The following is a 19373-nucleotide window of genomic DNA, read 5'->3' as shown; positions in this document are numbered from 1 at the left end:
CACACACACACAATGGAATATTACTCAGCCATAAAAAAGAATGAAATAATGTCATGTGCAGCAACAAGGATGGACCTAGAGATTATCATACTAAGTGAAGTAAGTCAGAAAGAGAAAGACAAATATCATATGATATCACTTATATGTGAAATCTAAAAAAAAAAAGATACAAATGAACTTATCTATAAAACAGAAATAGACTCATAGACATAGAAAACAAACTTACGGTTACCAAAGGGGAAAGGGGATGGGAGGGATAAATTAGGAATTTGGGATTAACAGATATACACTATCATATATAAAACAGATAAACAGCAAGGACCTCCTGTTCATCAGAGGGAACTATATTCAATATCTTGTAAAAACCTATTCTTTTCTAATGGAAAAGAATCTGAAAAACAATATAGATATACATATATATATATAAAATGAATCATTTTGCTGTACCCCTGAAACATTGTAAATCAACTTCAATTTTAAAAAAAGGAAAAAAAAGAAATAAGTGCATCTCATCACTTGAAGCATTTTTGTCATTCCTCTTTGGAAACTGTTTTCAGAGCCCCTTAAAAGCCACATTAAGAAAACATCTTATTTTCCTTTACTCTGAGTTTACTGAGTGCCTTCTCAACAGCACACTCCAGATAGTGTGCTACATGTGGGGATTCAAGGTGCAATTAGACATGGCCTTTCCCCTCTCTGCCATGACCTACTGGGGGAACAAATAACTACAATGTAGTGTAATAGGTGCATAAATATGTGTGTACAACACTCTGGGAGCAGAAAGAAAGAAACAATTGATTCTAGTTAGGACATTAAGAAAAGGAGCTCTTTATAAAGAATTCGGGTGAATGTTACACTACGGGTTTCAGAGTTGTGCTTTGAAACATCATTCAAGTATTGTTAAAGAAAGGTCTGACAAGAAGTTATGTATTTTGGAAAGGTCATTCTGGTAGCAATAAGAGCAGGCAAAACACTGAAGGCAAGACCTGTTGGAAAGCTATGGAAATAATTTGGGTTAGAGATGTTAAGGGATTGACTAGGTTAATGGCCATGGGAATCCACAGAGAAAGAACAGATTCAAGAGAGGTCTGATTCAAAATATAACATTTGATCATCATCCACTCTATTCCTCAGTCTTGGCCCTCCATAACATTGAGTAATTTTTTAAAATTCACCCTCTAAAGATAGATTTACTGCACCACTGGGGGGATTCTCAAGAATGAGTTGCACAGATACAAAACAGTATTTCAGGATGTTCTGTTTTTATAAAAACAAAGCAAGAAACACTATGTGTGTGTTTAGATAGATAGATAGACAGACAGACAGACGGGAGATTTTGTAAAGATACAGACCAAGGTCTTAGTGATTACCTGAATGTGGGAAGGATCCAGAGTTTATTTTCTTCATTTTGCTAATCTGTATTTTATATCTTTTTCTGTAATGACAATGTATTGTTCATTTTTTTGTAATAAAGACAAGCTATTTTTTTAATAGTAGTTTTTAAAAGCCACAGCAATTAAATCTAAGGAAGAGTTCTAACAATGTTTTTCAACAATGTCAACATGGCTAAAATTTATTTCTCCAAGTTTATTACTTTAGAACAACACTCAGTTGAAATGTGAAAAAGATGTTTTCTTAAAAAAAAAAAGTTCACGGCCCTGAACCAAGACAGCAGAGTAGAAGGACGTGCTCTCACTCCCTCTTGTGAGAACACCAGAATCACAACTAACTGCTGAACAGTCATTGACAGGAAGACACTGGAACCCACCAAAAAGGATATCCCACATCAAAGACAAAGGAGAAGCCACAATGAGATGGTAGGAGGGGTGCAATCACAATAAAATCAAATCCCAAAACTGCTGGGTGGGTGACTCACAAACTGGAGAACACTTATACCACAGAAGTCCACCCACTGGACTGAAGGTTCTGAGCCCCACATCAGGTTTCCCAACCTGGGGGTCCAAGAACGGGAGGAGGAATTCCTAGAGAATCAGACTTTTAAGGCTAGCGGGATTTGATTGCACAACTCTGACAGGACTGGGGGAAAAAGAGATTCCACTCTTAGAGGGCACAGACAAAGTAGTGTGTGCACTGGGACCCAGGGGAAGGAGCAGTGACCCCAGGGGAGACTGAAAGAGACCTACCTGCTAGTGTTGGAGGGTCTCCTGCAGAAGTGGGGGGCAGCGGTGGCTCACCGTGAGGACAAGGACACTGGCAGCAGAAGTTATGGAAAGTACTCCTTGGTGTGAGCCCTCCCAGAGTCCGCCATTAGCCCCACAAAACAGCCCGGGCAGCCTCCAGTGTTGGGTTGCCTCAGGCCAAACAACCGACAGGGAGGGAACCCAGCACCACCCATCAGCAGTCAAGTAGATTAAAGTTTTACTGAGCTCTGCCCACAAGAGCAACACCCAGCTCTACCAACCACCAGTCCCTCCCATCAGGAAACTTGCACAAACCTCTTAGACAGCCTCATCCACCAGAGGGCAGACAGCAGAAGCAAGAAGAACTACAATCCTGCAGCCTGTGGAACAAAACCCACATTCACAGAAAGACAGACAAGATGAAAAGGCAGAGGGCTATGTACCAGATAAAGGAACAAGATAAAACCCCAGAAAAACAACTAAATGAAGTGGAGATAGGCAACCTTCCAGAAAAAGAATTCAGAATAATGTTAGTGAAGATGATCCAGGACCTCGGAAAAACAATGGAGGCAAAGATTGAGAAGATGCAAGAACTGTTTAACAAAGACCTAGAAGAATTAAAGAACAAACAAACAGAGATGAAAAAATACAATAACTGAAATGAAAACTACACTAGAAGGAATCAATACCAGAATAACTGAGGCAGAAGAACGGATAAGTGACCTTGAAAACAGAATGGTGGAATTCACTGCTGCAGAACAGACTAAAACAAAAAGAATGAAAAGAACTGAAGACAGCCTAAGAGACCTCTGGGACAACATTAAATGCAACAACATTTGCATTATAGGAGTTCCAGAAAGAGAAGAGAGAGAGAAAGGACCAGAGAAAATATTAGAAGAGATTATAGTCGAAAACTTCCCTAACATGGGAAAGGAAATAGCCACCCAGGTCCAGGAAGCGCAGTGAGTTCCATACAGGATAAACCCAAGAAGAAACACACCGAGACACACAGTAATCAAATTGGCAAAAATTAAAGACAAAGAAATATTACTGAAAGCAGCAAGGGAAAAATGACAAAAAACATACAAGGGAAGTCCCATAAGGTTAACAGCTGATTTCTCAGCAGAAACTCTACAAGCCAGAAGGGAGTGGTATGATATACTTAAAGTGATGAAAGGGAAGAAACTACAACCAAGATTACTCTACCTGGTAAGGATCTCATTCAGATTTGATGGAGAAATCAAAAGCTTTATAGACAAGCAAAAGCTAAGAGAATTCAGCACCGCCAAACCAGCTCTACAACAAATGCTACAGGAATTTCTCTAAGTGGGAAACACAAGAAAAGAAAAGGACCTACAAAAACAAACCAAAACAATTAAGAAAATGGTCATAGGAACATACATATTGATAATTACCTTAAATGTGAATGGATTCAATGCTCCAACCAAAAGACACAGGCTTGCTGAATGGATACAAAAACAAGACCCATCTATATGCTGTCCACAAGAGACCCACTTCAGACCTAGGGACACATACAGACTGAAAGTGAGGGGATGGAAATAGATATTCCATGCAAATGGAAATCAAAAGAAAGCTGGAGTAGCAATACTCATATCAGATAAAATAGACTTTAAAATAAAGAATGTTACAAGAGACAAGGAAGGACACTACATAATGATCAAGGGATCAATCCAAGAAGAAAATATAACAATTATAAATATATATGCACCCAACATAGGAGCACCTCAATACATAAGGCAACTGCTAACAGCTATAAAAGATGAAATTGACAGTAACACAATAATAGTGGGGGACCTTAACACCTCACTTACACCAATGGACAGATCATCCAAGTGAAAATAAATAAGGAAACAGAAGCTTTAAATGACACAACAGACCAGATAGATTTAATTGATCTTTATAGGACATTCCATCCAAAACCAGCAGATTACAAATTCCTCTCAAGTGCGCATGGAACATTTTCCAAGATAGATCACATCTTGGGTCACAAATCAAGCTTCAGTAAATTTAAGAAAATTGAAATCATATCAAGCATCTTTTCTGGCCACAGTGCTATGAGATTAGAAAGGAATTACAGGGAAAAAAACGTAAAAAACACAAACACATGGAGGCTAAACAATACATTACTAAATAACCAAGAGATCACTGAAGAAATCAAAGAGGAAATCAAAAAATACCTAGAGACAAATGATAATTAAAAAAACGATGATCCAAAACCGATGGGATGCAGCAAAAGCAGTTATAAGAGGGAAGTGTATAGCTATACAAGCCTACCTCAAGAAACAAGAAAAATCTCAAATAAACAATCTCTCCTTATAAGAAAAAGAACTAGAGAAAGAAGAACAAACAAAACCCAAAGTTAGCAAAATGAAAGAAACCATAAAGATCATAGCAGAAATAAATGAAATAGAAACAAAGAAAACAATTGCAAAGGTCAATAAAACTAAAAGCTGGTTCTTTGAGAAGATAAACAAAATTGATAAACCATTAGCCAGACTCATCAAGAAAAAGAGGGAGGGCTTCCCTGGTGGCGCAGTGGTTGAGAATCCGCCTGCCGATGCAGGGGATACAGGTTCGTGCCCCGGTCCGGGAAGATCCCACATGCCGCGGAGCGGCTGGGCCCGTGAGCCATGGCCGCTGAGCCTGCGCGTCTGGAGCCTGTGCCCCGCAACGGGAGAGGCCACAACAGTGAGAGGCCCGCGTACCACAAAAAAAAAAAAAAAAGAAAAAAAAAAGAAAAAAAGAAAAAGAGGGAGAGGACTCAAATCAATAAAATTAGAAATGAAAAAGAAGTTAGAACACACCACAGAAATACAAAGCATCCTAAGAGACTACGACAAGCAACTCTATGCCAATAAAATGGACAACCTGGAAGAAATGGACAAATTCTTAAAAAGGTATAACCTTCCAAGACTGAACCAGGAAGAAATAGAAAATATGAACAGATCCATCACAAGTAATGAAATTGAAATTGTGATTAAAAATCTTCCAACAAACAAAACTCCAGGACCAGATGGCTTCATAGGTGAATTCTATCAACATTTAGAGAAGAGCTAACACCCACCATTCTCAAACTCTTCCAAAAAATTGTGGAGGAAGGAACACTCCAAAACTCGTTCTATGAGGCCACCATCACCCTGATACCAAAACCAGACAAAGATACTACAAAAAAAAAGAAATTACAGACCAATATCACTGATGAATATAGATGCAAAAAACCTGAACAAAATACTAGCAAACAGAATGCAGCAACACATTAAAAAGATCATACACCATTATCAAGTGGGATTTATCCCAGGGATGCAAGGATTCTTCAATACACACAAATCAATCAATGTGATACACCATATTAAGAAATTGAAGGGAAAAACCATATGATCATCTCAATAGATGCAGAAAAGACTTTCAACAAAATTCAACCCCCATTTATGATAAAAACTCTCCAGAAAGTGGACATAGAAGGAACCTACCTCAACATAACAAAGGCCATATACAACAAATCCACAGAAACACCATTCTCAATGGTGAAAAACTGAAAGCATTTCCTCTAAGATCAGGAACAAGACAAGGATGTCCACTCTCACCACTATTATTCAACATAGTTTTGGAAGTCATAGCCACAGCAATCAGAGAAGAAAAAGAAATAAAAGGAATACAAATTGGAAAAGAAGTAAAACTGTCACTGTTTGCAGATGACATGATACTATAATTAGAGAATCCTAAAGATGCCACCAGAAAACTACTAGAGCTAACCAATGAATTTGGTAAAGTTGCAGGATACAAAATTAACACACAGAAATCTCTTGCATTCCTATATACTAATTATGCAAAATCTGAAAGAGAAATGAAGGAAACACTCCCATTTACCATTGCAACAGAAAGAATAAAATACCTAGGAATAAACCTACCTAGGGAGATAAAAGACCTGTATGCAGAAAACTATTAGACACTGATGAAAGAAATTAAAGATGATACCAACAGATGGAGAGATATACCATGTTCTTGGATTGGAAGAATCAATATTGTGAAAATGACTATACTACCCAAAGCAATCTACAGATTCAATTCAATCCCTATCAAATTACCAATGGCATTTTTTACAGAGCTAGAACAAAAAACTTAAAATTTGTATGGAGACAAAAAAGACCCCGAATAGCCAAAGCAGTCCTGAGGGGGAAAAAGCAGAGCTGCAGGAATCAGACTCCGTGACTTCAGACTATACTACAAAGCTACAGTAATCAAGACAATATGGTACTGGCACAAAAGCAGAAATATAGATCAATGGAACAAGATAGACATTCAGAGATAAACCCACACACCTATGGTCAACTAATCTATGACAAAGGAGGCAAGGATATACAATGGAGAAAAGACAGTGTCTTCAATAAGTGGTGCTGGGAAAACTGGACAGCTACATGTAAAAGAATGAAATTAGAACACTCCCTAACACTGTATACAGAAATAAACTCAAAATGGATTCGAGACCTAAATGTAAGACCAGACACTTTAAAACTCTTAGAGGAAAACATAGGAAGAACATTCTTTGACATAAATCACAGCAAAATCTTTTTTGATCCACCTCCTAGAGTAATGGAAATAAAAACAAAAATAAACAAATGGGACCTAATGAAACTTCAAACCTTTTGCACAGAAAAGGAAACCATAAACAAGATGAAAAGACAACCTCAGAATGGGAGAAAATATTTGCAAACGAAACAAAGGACAAAGGATTAATCTCCAAAATATATAAACAGCTCATACAGCTCAATATTTAAAAAAACAAACAACCCAATCCAAAAATGGGCAGAAAACCTAAATAGACATTTCTCCAAAGAAGACATACAGATGGTCAAGAAACACATGAAAAGCTGCTCAACATCACTAATTATTAGAGAAATGCAAATCAAAAGTACAATTAGGTATCACCTCACACCGGTTAGAATGGGCATCATTAGAAAATCTACAAACAATAAATGGTGGAGAGAGTGTGGAGAAAAGGGAAATCACTTGCACTGCTGGTGGGAGTGTAAATTGATACAGCCACTATGGAGAACAGTATGGAGGTTCCTTAAAAAACTGAAAATAGAATTCCATATGACCTAGCAATCCCACTACTGGATATATACCCAGAGAAAACCATAATTCAAAAAGACACATGCACTCCAATGTTCATTGCAGCAGTATTTACAATAGCCAGGTCATGGAAGCAACCTAAATGCCCAATGACAGATGAATGGATAAAGAAGATGTGGTACATATATACAATGGAATATTACTCAGCCATAAAAAGGAATGAAATTGGGTCATTTGTTGAGACGTGGATGGATCTAGAGGCTGTCATACAGAGTGAAGTAAGTCAGAAAGAGAAAAACAAATATCGTATATTAACGCATATATGTGGAACCTAGAAAAATGGTACAGATGAACTGGTTTGCAGGGCAGAAAATGAGACACAAATGTAGAGGACAAATGTATGGACACCAAGGGGGAAAGCCGTGGGGGGGTGGTAGTGGTGGTGTGGTGAATTGGGTGATTGGGATTGACATGTATACACTGATGTGTATAACATGGATGACTAGTAAGAACTTGCTGTATAAAAAAAAAAGTTCAGTAATTCGTAGCTTTACCTTATATAATTAAGGTGTTATTTATAAACCACTTTTAACCAACCTGTCAGAACTTACTTTGCTACTGTTCACTTTAGTATCACTGTATATAATTACAGTAGAATGTTATCTATAATTTATACCTGTCATTACCTTGTAATTTGGTCTTTGCTTTTCTTTCACGGAAATAACCAGATCTCTAGCTTCCCCACCCTGCCCCCAAACTCCTGTACCTCATAGGTATATGAATGAGCTCACGTTTTCCTCCTGGACTTCGGAAGGTGAAATGTTTCTCCTGCCTCACTCCTAGGTTTTCCTGGGCTAACGGGTTTGTACTTAGATGCCATCACTGTTACACTTTTTGCTGACACTTGGCAGACCTGAAAGGCATCTTCTGCACACCTCTGTACAGAATGACCAGATCTCTCTGTATGTCCTGCACCACAACCCTCTCACTCCTACCTGGGCCTTCAGAAGCATGTTGGTGGCAGGTAGGAGTATGTTGGTCAAGCCCACTGGAGCCAGCACTCTGCAGCTTTCCAGCAGCCCCTTTCCCACTCTCCAGTCTCCATCCTGGCTGGAGCCCATGAGGATGAAGAAGGGATGCGGTGGTGCATTGAGAGCAAGGTATTTAACAGGAAGTAAAAGGGAACATCCATGAATTATCATTTTTTTGTGTGCAACTCAGGCGAATTAATCAGTGGACTTGTGTAGAAGTGGATTATCTATTCTGGTGCAGTAGCAGAAATTAAAATTCCTGACTTGCCTTGTTTTGCCAGTATTAAAGCATTTTGTTCTATTGAATGTGACATGTACAAACTTTTATTTAGTCTCACACATGAAAAGAGAAAGCATAAGGCATGTAATTCACGTGGTTTCTCATCCAATCATTTTAACCACAGATTACTAAATCTAGTTGAAAACAATAGGAAAAAGGATACAGTTGTCCCTCCAACCAAGGAGGATTGTTTCCAGGGCCCCTGTGGATACCAAAATCCAAGAATGCTCGAGTCCCTTATAAAATGTTATAGTCTTTGCATATAACCTACACATATGGTCCCACATACTTTATTCATTTATTTTTTAATAAATTTATTTATTTTGGGCGGCATTGGGTCTTCATTGCTGCATGCGGGCTTTCATCTAGCTGTGGCAAGCAGGGGCTACTCTTTGTTGCAGTGCGTGGGCTTCGCATTGCGGTGGCTTCTCTTGTTGTGGACCACAGGCTCTAGGCGCATGGGCTTCAGTAGTTGTGGTGTGCGGGCTTCAGCAGTTTTGGTGCACAGTCTCAGTAGTTGTGGCTCGCAGGCTCTAGAACGCAGGCTCAGTAGTTGTGGCGCCTGGGGTTAGCTGCTCTGCGGCATGTGGGATCTTCCCGGACCAGGGCTCGAACCCGTGACCCCTGCATTGGCAGGCGGATTCTTAACCACTGTGCCACCAGGGAAGCCCTCCACATACTTTAAATCATCTCTAGATTACTTATAATTCCTAATACAATGTAAATGCTATACAAATAGTTGGTGGCAAATTCAAGTTTTGCTTTATGGAACTTCTGGAATTTTTTTTTCTAATATTTTCGATCGGTGGAGGCAGAGCCTGTGGGTGTGGAGGGCTGATTGTGCTATTTTCCCTACTATTTGTTCTATTAACCTAGCTTCGCAGTATAGACTATCTTGAACTGTAAAGTCTTCGTTTATAAAATAACATTTCAGTTGTTGCTGTATCAAAAGATCAGCACACTGACCTGCTAAAAGTAGGAAATAACTGTATGTTCCTACCTATAGAATGAGTATTTCAGAGGTCTAAGAAGGAAAGAAAAATCCTGAAAAAGAATTCAAGAAAAATTAAAAGGAGAATGCTTCAAAGTAATGTGTCCACATCATTTCCCTCCAAGGCTAATTAGCAATGAAATACTTTTTGCCGACTATATGGCACTTCAAACCTTTTCCTAACTAACATTTTAATAGGTGATGACAGCAACTATAGTAAAACTAGAAAGCTTTTCTACAAATGAACGTCAGAATTTACAATTTAGAAGGTAATCTGGAATACTAATTATTATATTCATTACATGGTTTGCTTCAGATCTGCTTGTTAACAAAGTCTGGGTTTGAAAAACATGCAACCTCATTCCACGATGCACCGTAACTAGTACTTAGTTATGCTAATAACTCTGAATTATGTAAAATAATAGATAACCCAAACATGTTTCAGAGATATTTTTGGTTATTCCGATCTGGGTATCTTTGATCTGAAAATTCACTCAATCTCAAGTAAAATAACAAAGCCGCAACCGAAAAATCTGAAGATGTGAATGTCAAGAAATTCCCTATTTTTAATAGGCGATGCAGCGCATTCTTGCTCTCTCCCTTTCCTTAGATCAGCAGGTGTCTCCGCAGCTCCAGCCGACTGAGAAAAGCAAAAGGAGGGGCGGAAAGGAAAGGAAATGTCTATGTGGCTTCATCGTGGGGGTGGGGATGGAGGCGGGGCTGGGGGTGGTTTAGTATCATGACGAAAAGCTTTCCTCCTCGGTTTTAAAGTTCGTTCCCATATTAATGATGACATTAAGGACTATGCGACAGAACTTGGGTCTGTCCATCTGTAACTTATAAAAGGAAGGGATCGGAGGCAGCAAAGGGATGCAGGGAGACAGCGAGATGTAGGCGCGTGGGGACGGGAAGGGAGAGGCGGATTTGGCAGTCCAAGTGGGGACGAGAGGAACAGGAATGGAAAAGTGTGGCCTGGCCGTCCCACCCAGCGGTGCGGAAGGTGGAGCCCACGACGTCTCACTTCCCTTCCCCCCACCCTAGGCTTTTCCTTTGTAGGTGGGGGATCCCTGGACATCTAGAAAGGGTCGGTCGACTAAAAAAGGATGCGCAGGCTCGAGACCTCTCTCCTGGGGCAAGCGGGCGGGTGGGCGAGCAGGTGTGGCAGGGACAAGCATTGGCCCCAAGGCGACGGCTTTGCGGACGCTGGGGAGGAAAAGGCCACCAGCCTAGATACCGCGGGTCTACGCGCCCCAAGTCAGGGCCGTCCGTGCAGAGGAGGCTGCCGCGCTCGGCCCGCTCCACAGGCGCCACTCGAGTACGCTCTATCCCTGCGCGACCCTTTGCAGGCCTCGCCTTGTCCCCCCAGGTCCCGAGACTCTAGTCCGAACCCCCTCCTTGCCATCTCGGGCGACAGTCCGCAAACAACATGGCGGCGCAGCGGCGGCGGCGCCTCCTCTCCTGGCCCCAGGGGTTAGCGAGGGCGGCCGCGGCCAGCGTCCGGGACGCCGCGACCCGCGAGCCCAGCAGGGGGCGGGGCGGGGGCGATTGAGGCGAGCAGCTGGCGGGAGCGGCTGGCGGGTGGAGCGAGCGGGGGCGGGGGCGGGGCATCCGGGCGCGCGCGCGGAGCGAGTGCGGGCGGGGGCGGAGCGGCGGCTGAGGTTGGACGCGGCGGCGCAGAGCCCTCTCGCGGCCGCGGCGGCAGCAGCGCCAGCCCCAGCAGCAGCCCGGCCGCTGCCGCCGCCGCCGCTGCCGCCGCCGCCGCCTAGCGCTCCCGCTGCTCAGCCTGACATGAGTGAGGTGGATCGGGTGCCCTCGCCCGCCGCGCCGCCGGCGGTGGCGGCGACTGCGCCCGAGGAGAAGAAAGGGAAGGAACCGGAGCGCGAGAAGCTGCCGCCCATCGTGTCGGCTGGCGCCGGTGCGACTGCGGTAGGTGCCGGGCGGGGGCCGCGGGGCGCCCCGACGGCAGGTCGGGACGGGGGGAGGGCGCGCCCGGGGACCCGCGTATCCTCCGGGGAGCCCCGGACCCGCCCGGGGAGAAGCGCTCAGGCTCCCCTTTCTCGGGCTGAAATCAAAGAGTTGTGCCTCGTGGGCAGCCGTGATCACTTAGCGAATCTGCACCTTCCACCCTCGGGAAATGTCGGGGTGGCCGGATACTCTGGCTGTTTTCGGTTATTTTCTGGCTTGGGGGGGTTCCCACTTTCTCTAAGGAAATGACCAGCATCTTGGAGTCGGCATCATCTGTTGGATAAGGATAAGGTGTCAGGCAGGCGGGAGTGGGTTTTCCGCTGAGCTATCTGCCTGTCTTGGGAGAGCGAATATTTCCCCCATTTCCTCGCTTTTCTTTCCGTCCCCCCTTCAGATTGAACAGGCTCTGCGGCGAGTTTCCACCTAATTGTGACCTTTCCGTTGCTGTCAGCCTCGATGGTGGTTTTATTTTTCATATGATACAGACGTGTGACGTAAGGTGGGGAAGCTTTTCTAACCTTTTATTTAAACTCAAGTGATCTAAGCTTCACGGGAATGATTTCCCAGATGGATTTTTTTAAGGATTGTTTGGAGAGCGCTCTCAGGCTTCAAACTACATATTGCCAGATGATGTAATGGGACAGCCCCCCTTCCGCGTTTCTACTGGTGGTTTTGATTGTTTACTTTGGAGCACACACACAAAATTAACCTCTGATTTTTGAGATTTTTATTTGACATTATATTTAAATACTTCTTGAAACTTTAGTACATTTAAAGCGCATGACTTGTCATGCAGCCGTGCGTGACACAATAGTAAAAGTTTAGAGACCATGGTACATTTTGTTTCTTCCTGCTTGCAATTCATTTCTTAAAACCTCCCTCTTAAATGACTAAGAACTTACTAAAATAGCTCACTCTAATTTAAAGTATTACAGGAATAATGTTTTGATATGGTAGGTTTTTCGAAAATGTCTAAGGACTGTGAACTGGAAATTGTTAGAACAAGCTCTTTACGTTAAATGAGCACAGCAGAGTGTAGACAGTGTTAAAATGACACTTTAAAAAATTACTACAGTTGATTGATAAGTTGGAGTTGCGGGTAGAAATTACCTTGGGAAATGCTTTGAAGGAATTTGTCACCCAACTGCTTGTAGACCCAGTTCTTGCTGTTGGTTTCCTGGGCTTTCAGAGTTTATCTGGGAAGTTCTTAACTGGCAAATAGGCAGTGTTTCAACAATTCATTTCTAGGTCAGTTTAAAACAGTGAATGCATACATGCTTATAAGAACAGTTATGTGAATGGGTTTAGGTCCTCAAGTAAGCACGCTCCCCCAAACTTATTTATTTCTGTGTAATTGAAAAATTGAAGGCTTGAAATAAAAACTTGGAGAAATTGATACAGTGGATACAGGTCTACAGACTGTTATCTGAAACCTTGGAGCTTTGAAATTCAGAGTTCTTCGGATTTAGAGAGGTAATTCAGTACATATATCATGTGTAATATCCACAGTGGGGTCCTGGCCAATTCCCCATAATCAAGCATATTAACAGCTCTGCAGTGAAATGTATGTGTTGTTCACACCAAATGAGGTAAGGTCTATCAGCTTCCTGTCAGTTCAGCTCAGGTTGGATTGTCAGAGAGTTCAGATCAGGTACATGTTTTATCACCAAATAAGCTCTTTCAGTTTTAAGAGCTTAGAGGATTTTGGAAGTGTAATAAAGGAATATGGACTTGTACTACTAGACAAACAGAAGAATAGAGTTCAAGAAGGTTTTTAAGATCTTGAATAAAACCTTGAAAAGACATAGGTTAAATCAGAAGAGGATACGAATGAGTAGAAACACTTGAGATTTCTGAAGGAAGTTTCTGGTGCCTTACAAGCAGGGTTGGTAGCATTGTTTTTTTGTTTTTTTAAGTGACATTCAGAATTTAAGCCTTTTAGAAATGACAGAGGTTTATCATTAGCACTGATGTTCTGAGTCACATTAGGAGAGAAAAGGACTTAGGTTTTGCAGCAAGAGTTAGGAGAGCAAGAGAAATTATCGATGATGATATGTGGTGTGTATTTGTCAAAGAGAGATTTCTAGAGCTGGAATTCTGAGCTATAGCAATGTAAAGGCTTAGCCAAGAAAATCTGTGCTTGGTCCTCCAGAGGGCAAGAAAACCAGGGAGCTGGCACAATGTCTGAATTCATCTGTAGGTGGGGAATGCCTTGGTGTGGGGGGCAGGGAAAGACAGCTTGTGGCCTGCTTGGTTGTTTTCCAGCCTCCATGTGGATCAAATAGAGCTTCTGGAGGTTTGGTTTGCTGAGGAACCTGATTGCCATCAATAACTTATCTCTTTGAACCATTTTAGTGATTCTTCCTTTTTACCCCAGGTTAACAGCTCTGTCTGTGTAGATTGAGTTTATGACTCAATTACTATAGCCCTACAGTACTAGCTTTTTCCAAAAATCATTGTATCACATTTCTGTGAGAGTTTGGAAATAGAGTGATAGTTCCCTGAAGTAAGTAGAAGGTCAGGTTATAATGACCCTAATTAAGCTGAAAGAGTTGGGATTGTACCCCCCAAAATTTTTAAAAGGTGCAGGGGTGGGATTGAGGGTGCAGGAAAGAACAGGCCTAACATGATTGATCCTAAGACCGCCTAAGTGTGCACGAAGTCCATTCTAGCCAGTAAGTGCCTAACACGGTGGTCTCAAACCTGGCCATCATTGCCCAGGGCCAAATGCAGGCCAGTTAAATCAATGTCTGGGAGTGGGGCTCAGGCATCTTTTTTTTTTTTTAATTCTCAGGTGTAGCTAAGATTGAAAATTGACACAGTGTGTAGTGAATTAAAAGCTCCTTGGAGTCTGTATTTTAAGTACACTGCCCCAAGTCTGCTTAGTTAATGGAGCAGCATTTGAAATGGAGTAGTGAAAGGTATGGATTAAGTGAATGAGGCACAGCAGAAATCAGATGTAGTGGGGAACTGAGAGAAATGGCAGTAAAAGTGGTTCTAGTTAGAGATGCTCACAGGTCCAAGATAGAGCCCTCAGAGGCCTGTCAGTGTTCGGGGTTTGGCCTTGCTGCTGTGGAGGGGTGATATAGGCCTACAGAGCTAAGGGGAATAAGGAATATGAAGGGCTAACGATGTGAATATTTACTGAAGTTGATAGATTAGGATGGAGAAGAATATTATAAATTAGTTGCTGCTGTAATACAGAAATTAGAAAAAATTGGTGAATGGGGAAGAAGGAAAGGGTCAAAGCAGGAGCAGAAAATAGTGATAAGTGAGGATGAGTTTGTCTACTTCATCATTTAAATCAGGTGAGAAGAGAAAGGGAGATTCTCCATGGCATAGGGTTCAAGAAAGAGCTAGACTTTACTTAGGTCAGAGAGGTGAAAGGAAACGGAGGAAATCATTTTAGGATGGTAAAGGGAAGTTTGCCCATAATGAAGGTCAGGAGACTCGTCAAGCAGGGGGAAGGTGAACGCAAAGCTTAAGGTATGTGGAGAGGGTTTGGTAGGAAGTCGGTAACAAGAGTGAGAAGTTTGTACATGTTGTGTCAGGAGTGTGTAAATGGGCTTGATGGAACCTCTGGGCCAAAATGTAACTACCAGTTATTGAACATCTATTATGTTGAGCTTTGGGCTAGATGCTACAGAAAACACAAAGATTTTGGCAGGGCTGACACATGAAAACACAGCAAAACAAAGCAATGTGTAAAAGCCACCATGTGCCATAGAAACAATTTGCTCTATAGGAGATCAGAGAAAGGAAATCAGTGTGTGCAGAACTGCGAAGAAAGGCCTTAAAGTAAAGGTAATTATTTAGGCTGGCTGGCCATTGAAGGATGATAGGATTTGTATGGGCAAAAGCAAGTGGGAAAAGTAATCCAGTGGGGAAAACAATGTGAACAAGGCTTAAAGTGAAGAATTAGGGAGTAATAAAGTAAGCCCAATGAGAGCATGCTGGCAACTTGTGGGAGGTGAGATTGCATGGGGGCTGGGCCAAATCAGCAGGTGGGGAAGTTGGGACTTTTTTTTCCTGTTCTTAGCAGGAAGCCATTGGAGTTTCTTAAATAGAGGAACAACATAATGAAATTAGTGGTAGTAATTAGAGGTAGTTAGACTGGAGGAGGAAGGAGAAAGAGGGCAAGGAAGGAGCTCTGCAGTTCATACTGGAGATGATGGGGCATCTGCTAGAGTTGTGGCCATGTGATAAAAGGTATAAGGGATGGAAGAATCCACACGAAGTGGAATCTAGTGGAACCTAGATAACAGGGATGAAAGAGAAGGAAGATTAATAAAGAAAAAGGATTCTAAAGTTTGCAGATGAGTTCTCTCAGAAAAAAACATTTACGTAAAAAGGCAATCCAGCCAACAGCATTCCAAATAATCATGTATGTGTGAACTTCAATAAAACTTGCCCATCTAGGTGTTTGGAACAAACTTATTTTCGGAAAATTTTGTACCATTTTTTTTTTTTAATTTTTTTTTTTTTTGTGGTACGCGGGCCTCTCACTGTTGTGGCCTCTCCCGTTGCGGGGCACAGGCTCCGGACGCGCAGGCTCAGCGGCCATGGCTCACGGGCCCAGCCGCTCCGCGGCATGTGGGATCTTCCCGGGCCGGGGCACGAACCCGTATCCCCTGCATCGGCAGGTGGATTCTCAACCACTGCGCCACCAGGGAAGCCCTGTACCCTTTTTAAATGAGATGAGATGGGAAAGAATGAAGGCTATGGTGGTAAAAGTGTCTTAAGCAATTTAATAAACCACAGATATTACAAAAATGCATCATTTATGCGTATGTGTAATACATATAAATAATACAAGTAATTGCCACTATTCACTTCAGTACCTACTTTGTGCTAGGCATTTTCGATGTATCTTTCATCTAGTCAGTTAGTGCAACGAAAGCCAATCACCTATCTGCTGTGCCCATGAGGAAGATACTGTTCCCACTTAACAGACAGGAATCTGAGAGTCAGGTTATGTGTAGTATACCTTGCCAGAGGGTAAAATGGCTAGTAAGGGGCAGAACTCGGTTTCAATTGAGACTTTTCTGGCTCAAAAAAATGCCATGCTCTTTGCCTTATTCCATGTATTCTGTATCTCTGGTCAGGGACCATGTGGTTCAAAGAACCCGTACCTACAGCAGTATTTCCTAGTTTAGAAAAAAGGATGTGGTACAGTGACAAATTTGTTCAAAACTTTGTTACTAGAGATAGAACTGCTACAGGAGAGAAATATGTATTCTAGAATATCTGATAATATCAGTTTTTTGTTTTGTTTTTTTGCGGTACTCAGGCCTCTCACTGTTGTGGCCTCTCCCGTTGCGGAGCACAGGCTCTGGACGCACAGGCTCAGTGGCCATGGCTCACGGGCCCAGCCGCTCCGCGGCATGTGGGATCTTCCCGGACTGGGGAACGAACCCGTGTCCCCTGCATTGGCAGGCGGACTCTCAACCACTGCACCACCAGGGAAGCCCGATAATATGAGTTTTAATTATGGTATGAACGTATCATTAAATTCTATGTAAAATAAAGCAATCTCATTAAAGAAGAGTGATCAGAGAGTCATAAGACACAAGAAGGGAGGGCTGTCACTACATAAATACATAACCAAGGTGTGCCTAATTTTGGGTGGATTGTAAAGTCGTCTCCCAACTTTTTTTTTTAATTGCAAAGCTATATTGTAGTTGCCTACTTATCCTCCCATTCAAAATTAACTCAGGATGTTAGGACATGAATAATTTGACTATATTTACAGTTGAAGAAAAATTGGTCATTATAAATTACAAACCAGGGGCTTCCCTGGTGGCGCAGTGGTTGAGAATCTGTCTGCCACTGCAGGGGACATGGGTTCGAGCCCTGGTCTGGGAAGATCCCACATGCCGCGGAGCAACTACGCCCGTGAGCCGCAACTACTGAGCCTGCACGTCTGGAGCTTGTGTTCCGCAACAAGAGAGGCCGCGACAGTGAGAGGCCTGCACACCGCGATGAAGAGTGGTCCCCGCTGTCCGCAACTAGAAAAAGCCCTCGCACAGAAACGAAGACCCAACACAGCCAAAAATAAATAAATTAATTAATTAATTAAAAGAATCATTCTGCCAATGCAGGGGACACGGGTTCGAGCCCTGGTCTGGGAAGATCCCACATGCCGCGGAGCCACTAAGCCCGTGCGCCACAACTACTGAGTCTGCGCTCTAGAGCCCGCAAGCCATAACTACTGAAGCCCATGTGCCTAGAGCCCGTGCTCCTCAACAAGAGAAGGCACTGCAATGAGGAGTTCACGCACAGCAACAAAGACCCAACACAGCCAAAAATAAATAAATAAATTTATTTATTTATTTTTAAAAAATCATAAGTTATGAACCAGAGAACCTCTAGAAGTGTCCAGTATGATACTGCCTTGCTATTTGTATCTCCCTTTCTATAAAATGGGGAAAATAGTAATAGAACTTACCTCACAGGGTAGATAAGACTAAATTAGTTAATACACATAAAGTATTTAAGAAAGAACCTTGACAAAGTAAGCATTCACATAAGCCAGCCAGCCCTTTCCCATCCTGTCCTGTGGCTTCAGTACTTTACTTTACAAGCTTTCTTGGTTTTTTTTTTTTGTCTGCGACTTGCACGCATCTTGTGGGATCTTGGTTCCCTGACTAGGGGTTGGACCCAGGCCACAGCAGTGAAAGCCCCCAATCCTAACCACTAGGCCACTAGGGAACTGCTTTACAACCTTCCTTATCAAGCCTCAAGCTCTACAGATACTACCTTTATCAACCTGACTCCCTCCTCTTCCTGCACCACCCCCCTCCACACACACACACACACACACACACACACACACACACGCATGCGCACACACACACACGCACACACACACACAAGCACTCTCTGGATTAAGGGATGTCATGTGCTCTCTGAACTCTTCAGGGCTGGTGTATGGTACATATGAATTTTTCTGAAAGGGAAAAGTAATGGCTTCAGAAAGGGGTACTGCTCACTGTTCCAGTGTAGCAGCTTATTTTGGCATAGTGTTTGGAAATTAACTTGCTTATATTTACTTGAATTGAGGAAGAGAGAGAAGCAAAAGATCAACAGAAGATGAATGAAGAAGTAGGTGGAGCTGAAAAGCTCTGGAAAGTTTGGATTTTTCTACTTTTTCTCCTGTGATAAGGATCCCTTCTTGCACTATAAAAATGTTAGGCTGCTAAGCCTTATATGAATAACGGGTTGTTCTTAAGTTGATATTTATAACTTGGTGACAGTTTAGTAAGCAGTCAAAAAACATTTTGCAGGGAATAATTATAATAAATGTCTGTGCCTTTTAAAAATAGAAATTATTAAAATTTTACCAATTCAGCTTAATTGAAAAGTCATTGTGAAGTTTGAACCTAGTCATTAAAGAAAGCTATGTTTCAGATTAACTTGGTTTTGATCCAGATGTTTTTATTAAAGAACAGTAAATTGGTTGAGGACTGTGACTACCTCAAATCACACATTTTAAAAGTAATATTTTATCCTATAAGGGTAATCTGTTGATGCAATTTCTTTTTTTCCCATCTTGTCAAATAAGTGAATAAAATCTCCCAAGCCACTTTGCCTTTCTGATAAGCAAACACTGAAATTTCTGAGCATCAGAACTAACATTTCTTTTGTATTAAGTAGAGTTGGTTTTCAGTTATCTATAAGGTCAATCGCATTGTGATTTTTTTTTTGAGTGTTAAAATTTTGTTTCAGAATCCACATCCTTCCTAGTCTCCTTTGAAAGATGTGGTTTATATCACTTAAAGAATGCAATTTCACTTGGGCTGGTGTTATTTAGTTGGGCAGGGAGATTCTTCACACCTTGAAAGTAGCCAACTTTTCACATTTTAGTAGAA

The 19373-nt window shown here is 42.0% G+C and overlaps 1 protein-coding gene and 1 long non-coding RNA gene across 16 annotated transcripts in view; one reads left to right on the top strand and one right to left on the bottom strand.

Moving 5' to 3' along the window:
- Positions 1 to 2175: 2175 nt before the first annotated feature.
- LOC136793687 (uncharacterized) lies at positions 2176 to 11058 on the bottom strand. The gene is made up of 3 exons (XR_010839301.1): positions 9547 to 11058; positions 8710 to 9170; positions 2176 to 2211 (listed from the first exon to the last, which is right to left on the bottom strand). It is a non-coding gene; the product is annotated as an uncharacterized lncRNA (long non-coding RNA).
- Positions 11059 to 11229: 171 nt separating this feature from the next.
- The window catches only part of HECTD2 (HECT domain E3 ubiquitin protein ligase 2), a 75837-nt gene continuing 67693 nt past the window's right edge, over positions 11230 to 19373 (top strand). For 8 of the 15 annotated variants that reach the window (XR_010838881.1, XR_010838874.1, XR_010838872.1 and 5 more), the window contains exon 1: positions 11236 to 11463. Coding sequence is in view for 3 of the 15 variants with exons in the window: in XM_059055452.2 (XP_058911435.1) it covers positions 11326 to 11463 (138 nt within the window). In the remaining 12 variants the exon portion in view is untranslated. Of the gene's footprint in view, positions 11464 to 19373 lie in introns of all 15 variants that reach the window. The other 7 variants (XR_010838880.1, XR_010838878.1, XR_010838875.1 and 4 more) reach the window with 3 other exon arrangements.

This window comes from Kogia breviceps, chromosome 2 (assembly GCF_026419965.1).
Source record: "Kogia breviceps isolate mKogBre1 chromosome 2, mKogBre1 haplotype 1, whole genome shotgun sequence".
NCBI classification, from domain to species: domain Eukaryota; kingdom Metazoa; phylum Chordata; class Mammalia; order Artiodactyla; family Physeteridae; genus Kogia; species Kogia breviceps.
Note: the sequence above shows the minus strand (reverse complement) of the source record. Positions and strands in the feature narration are given on the sequence as shown.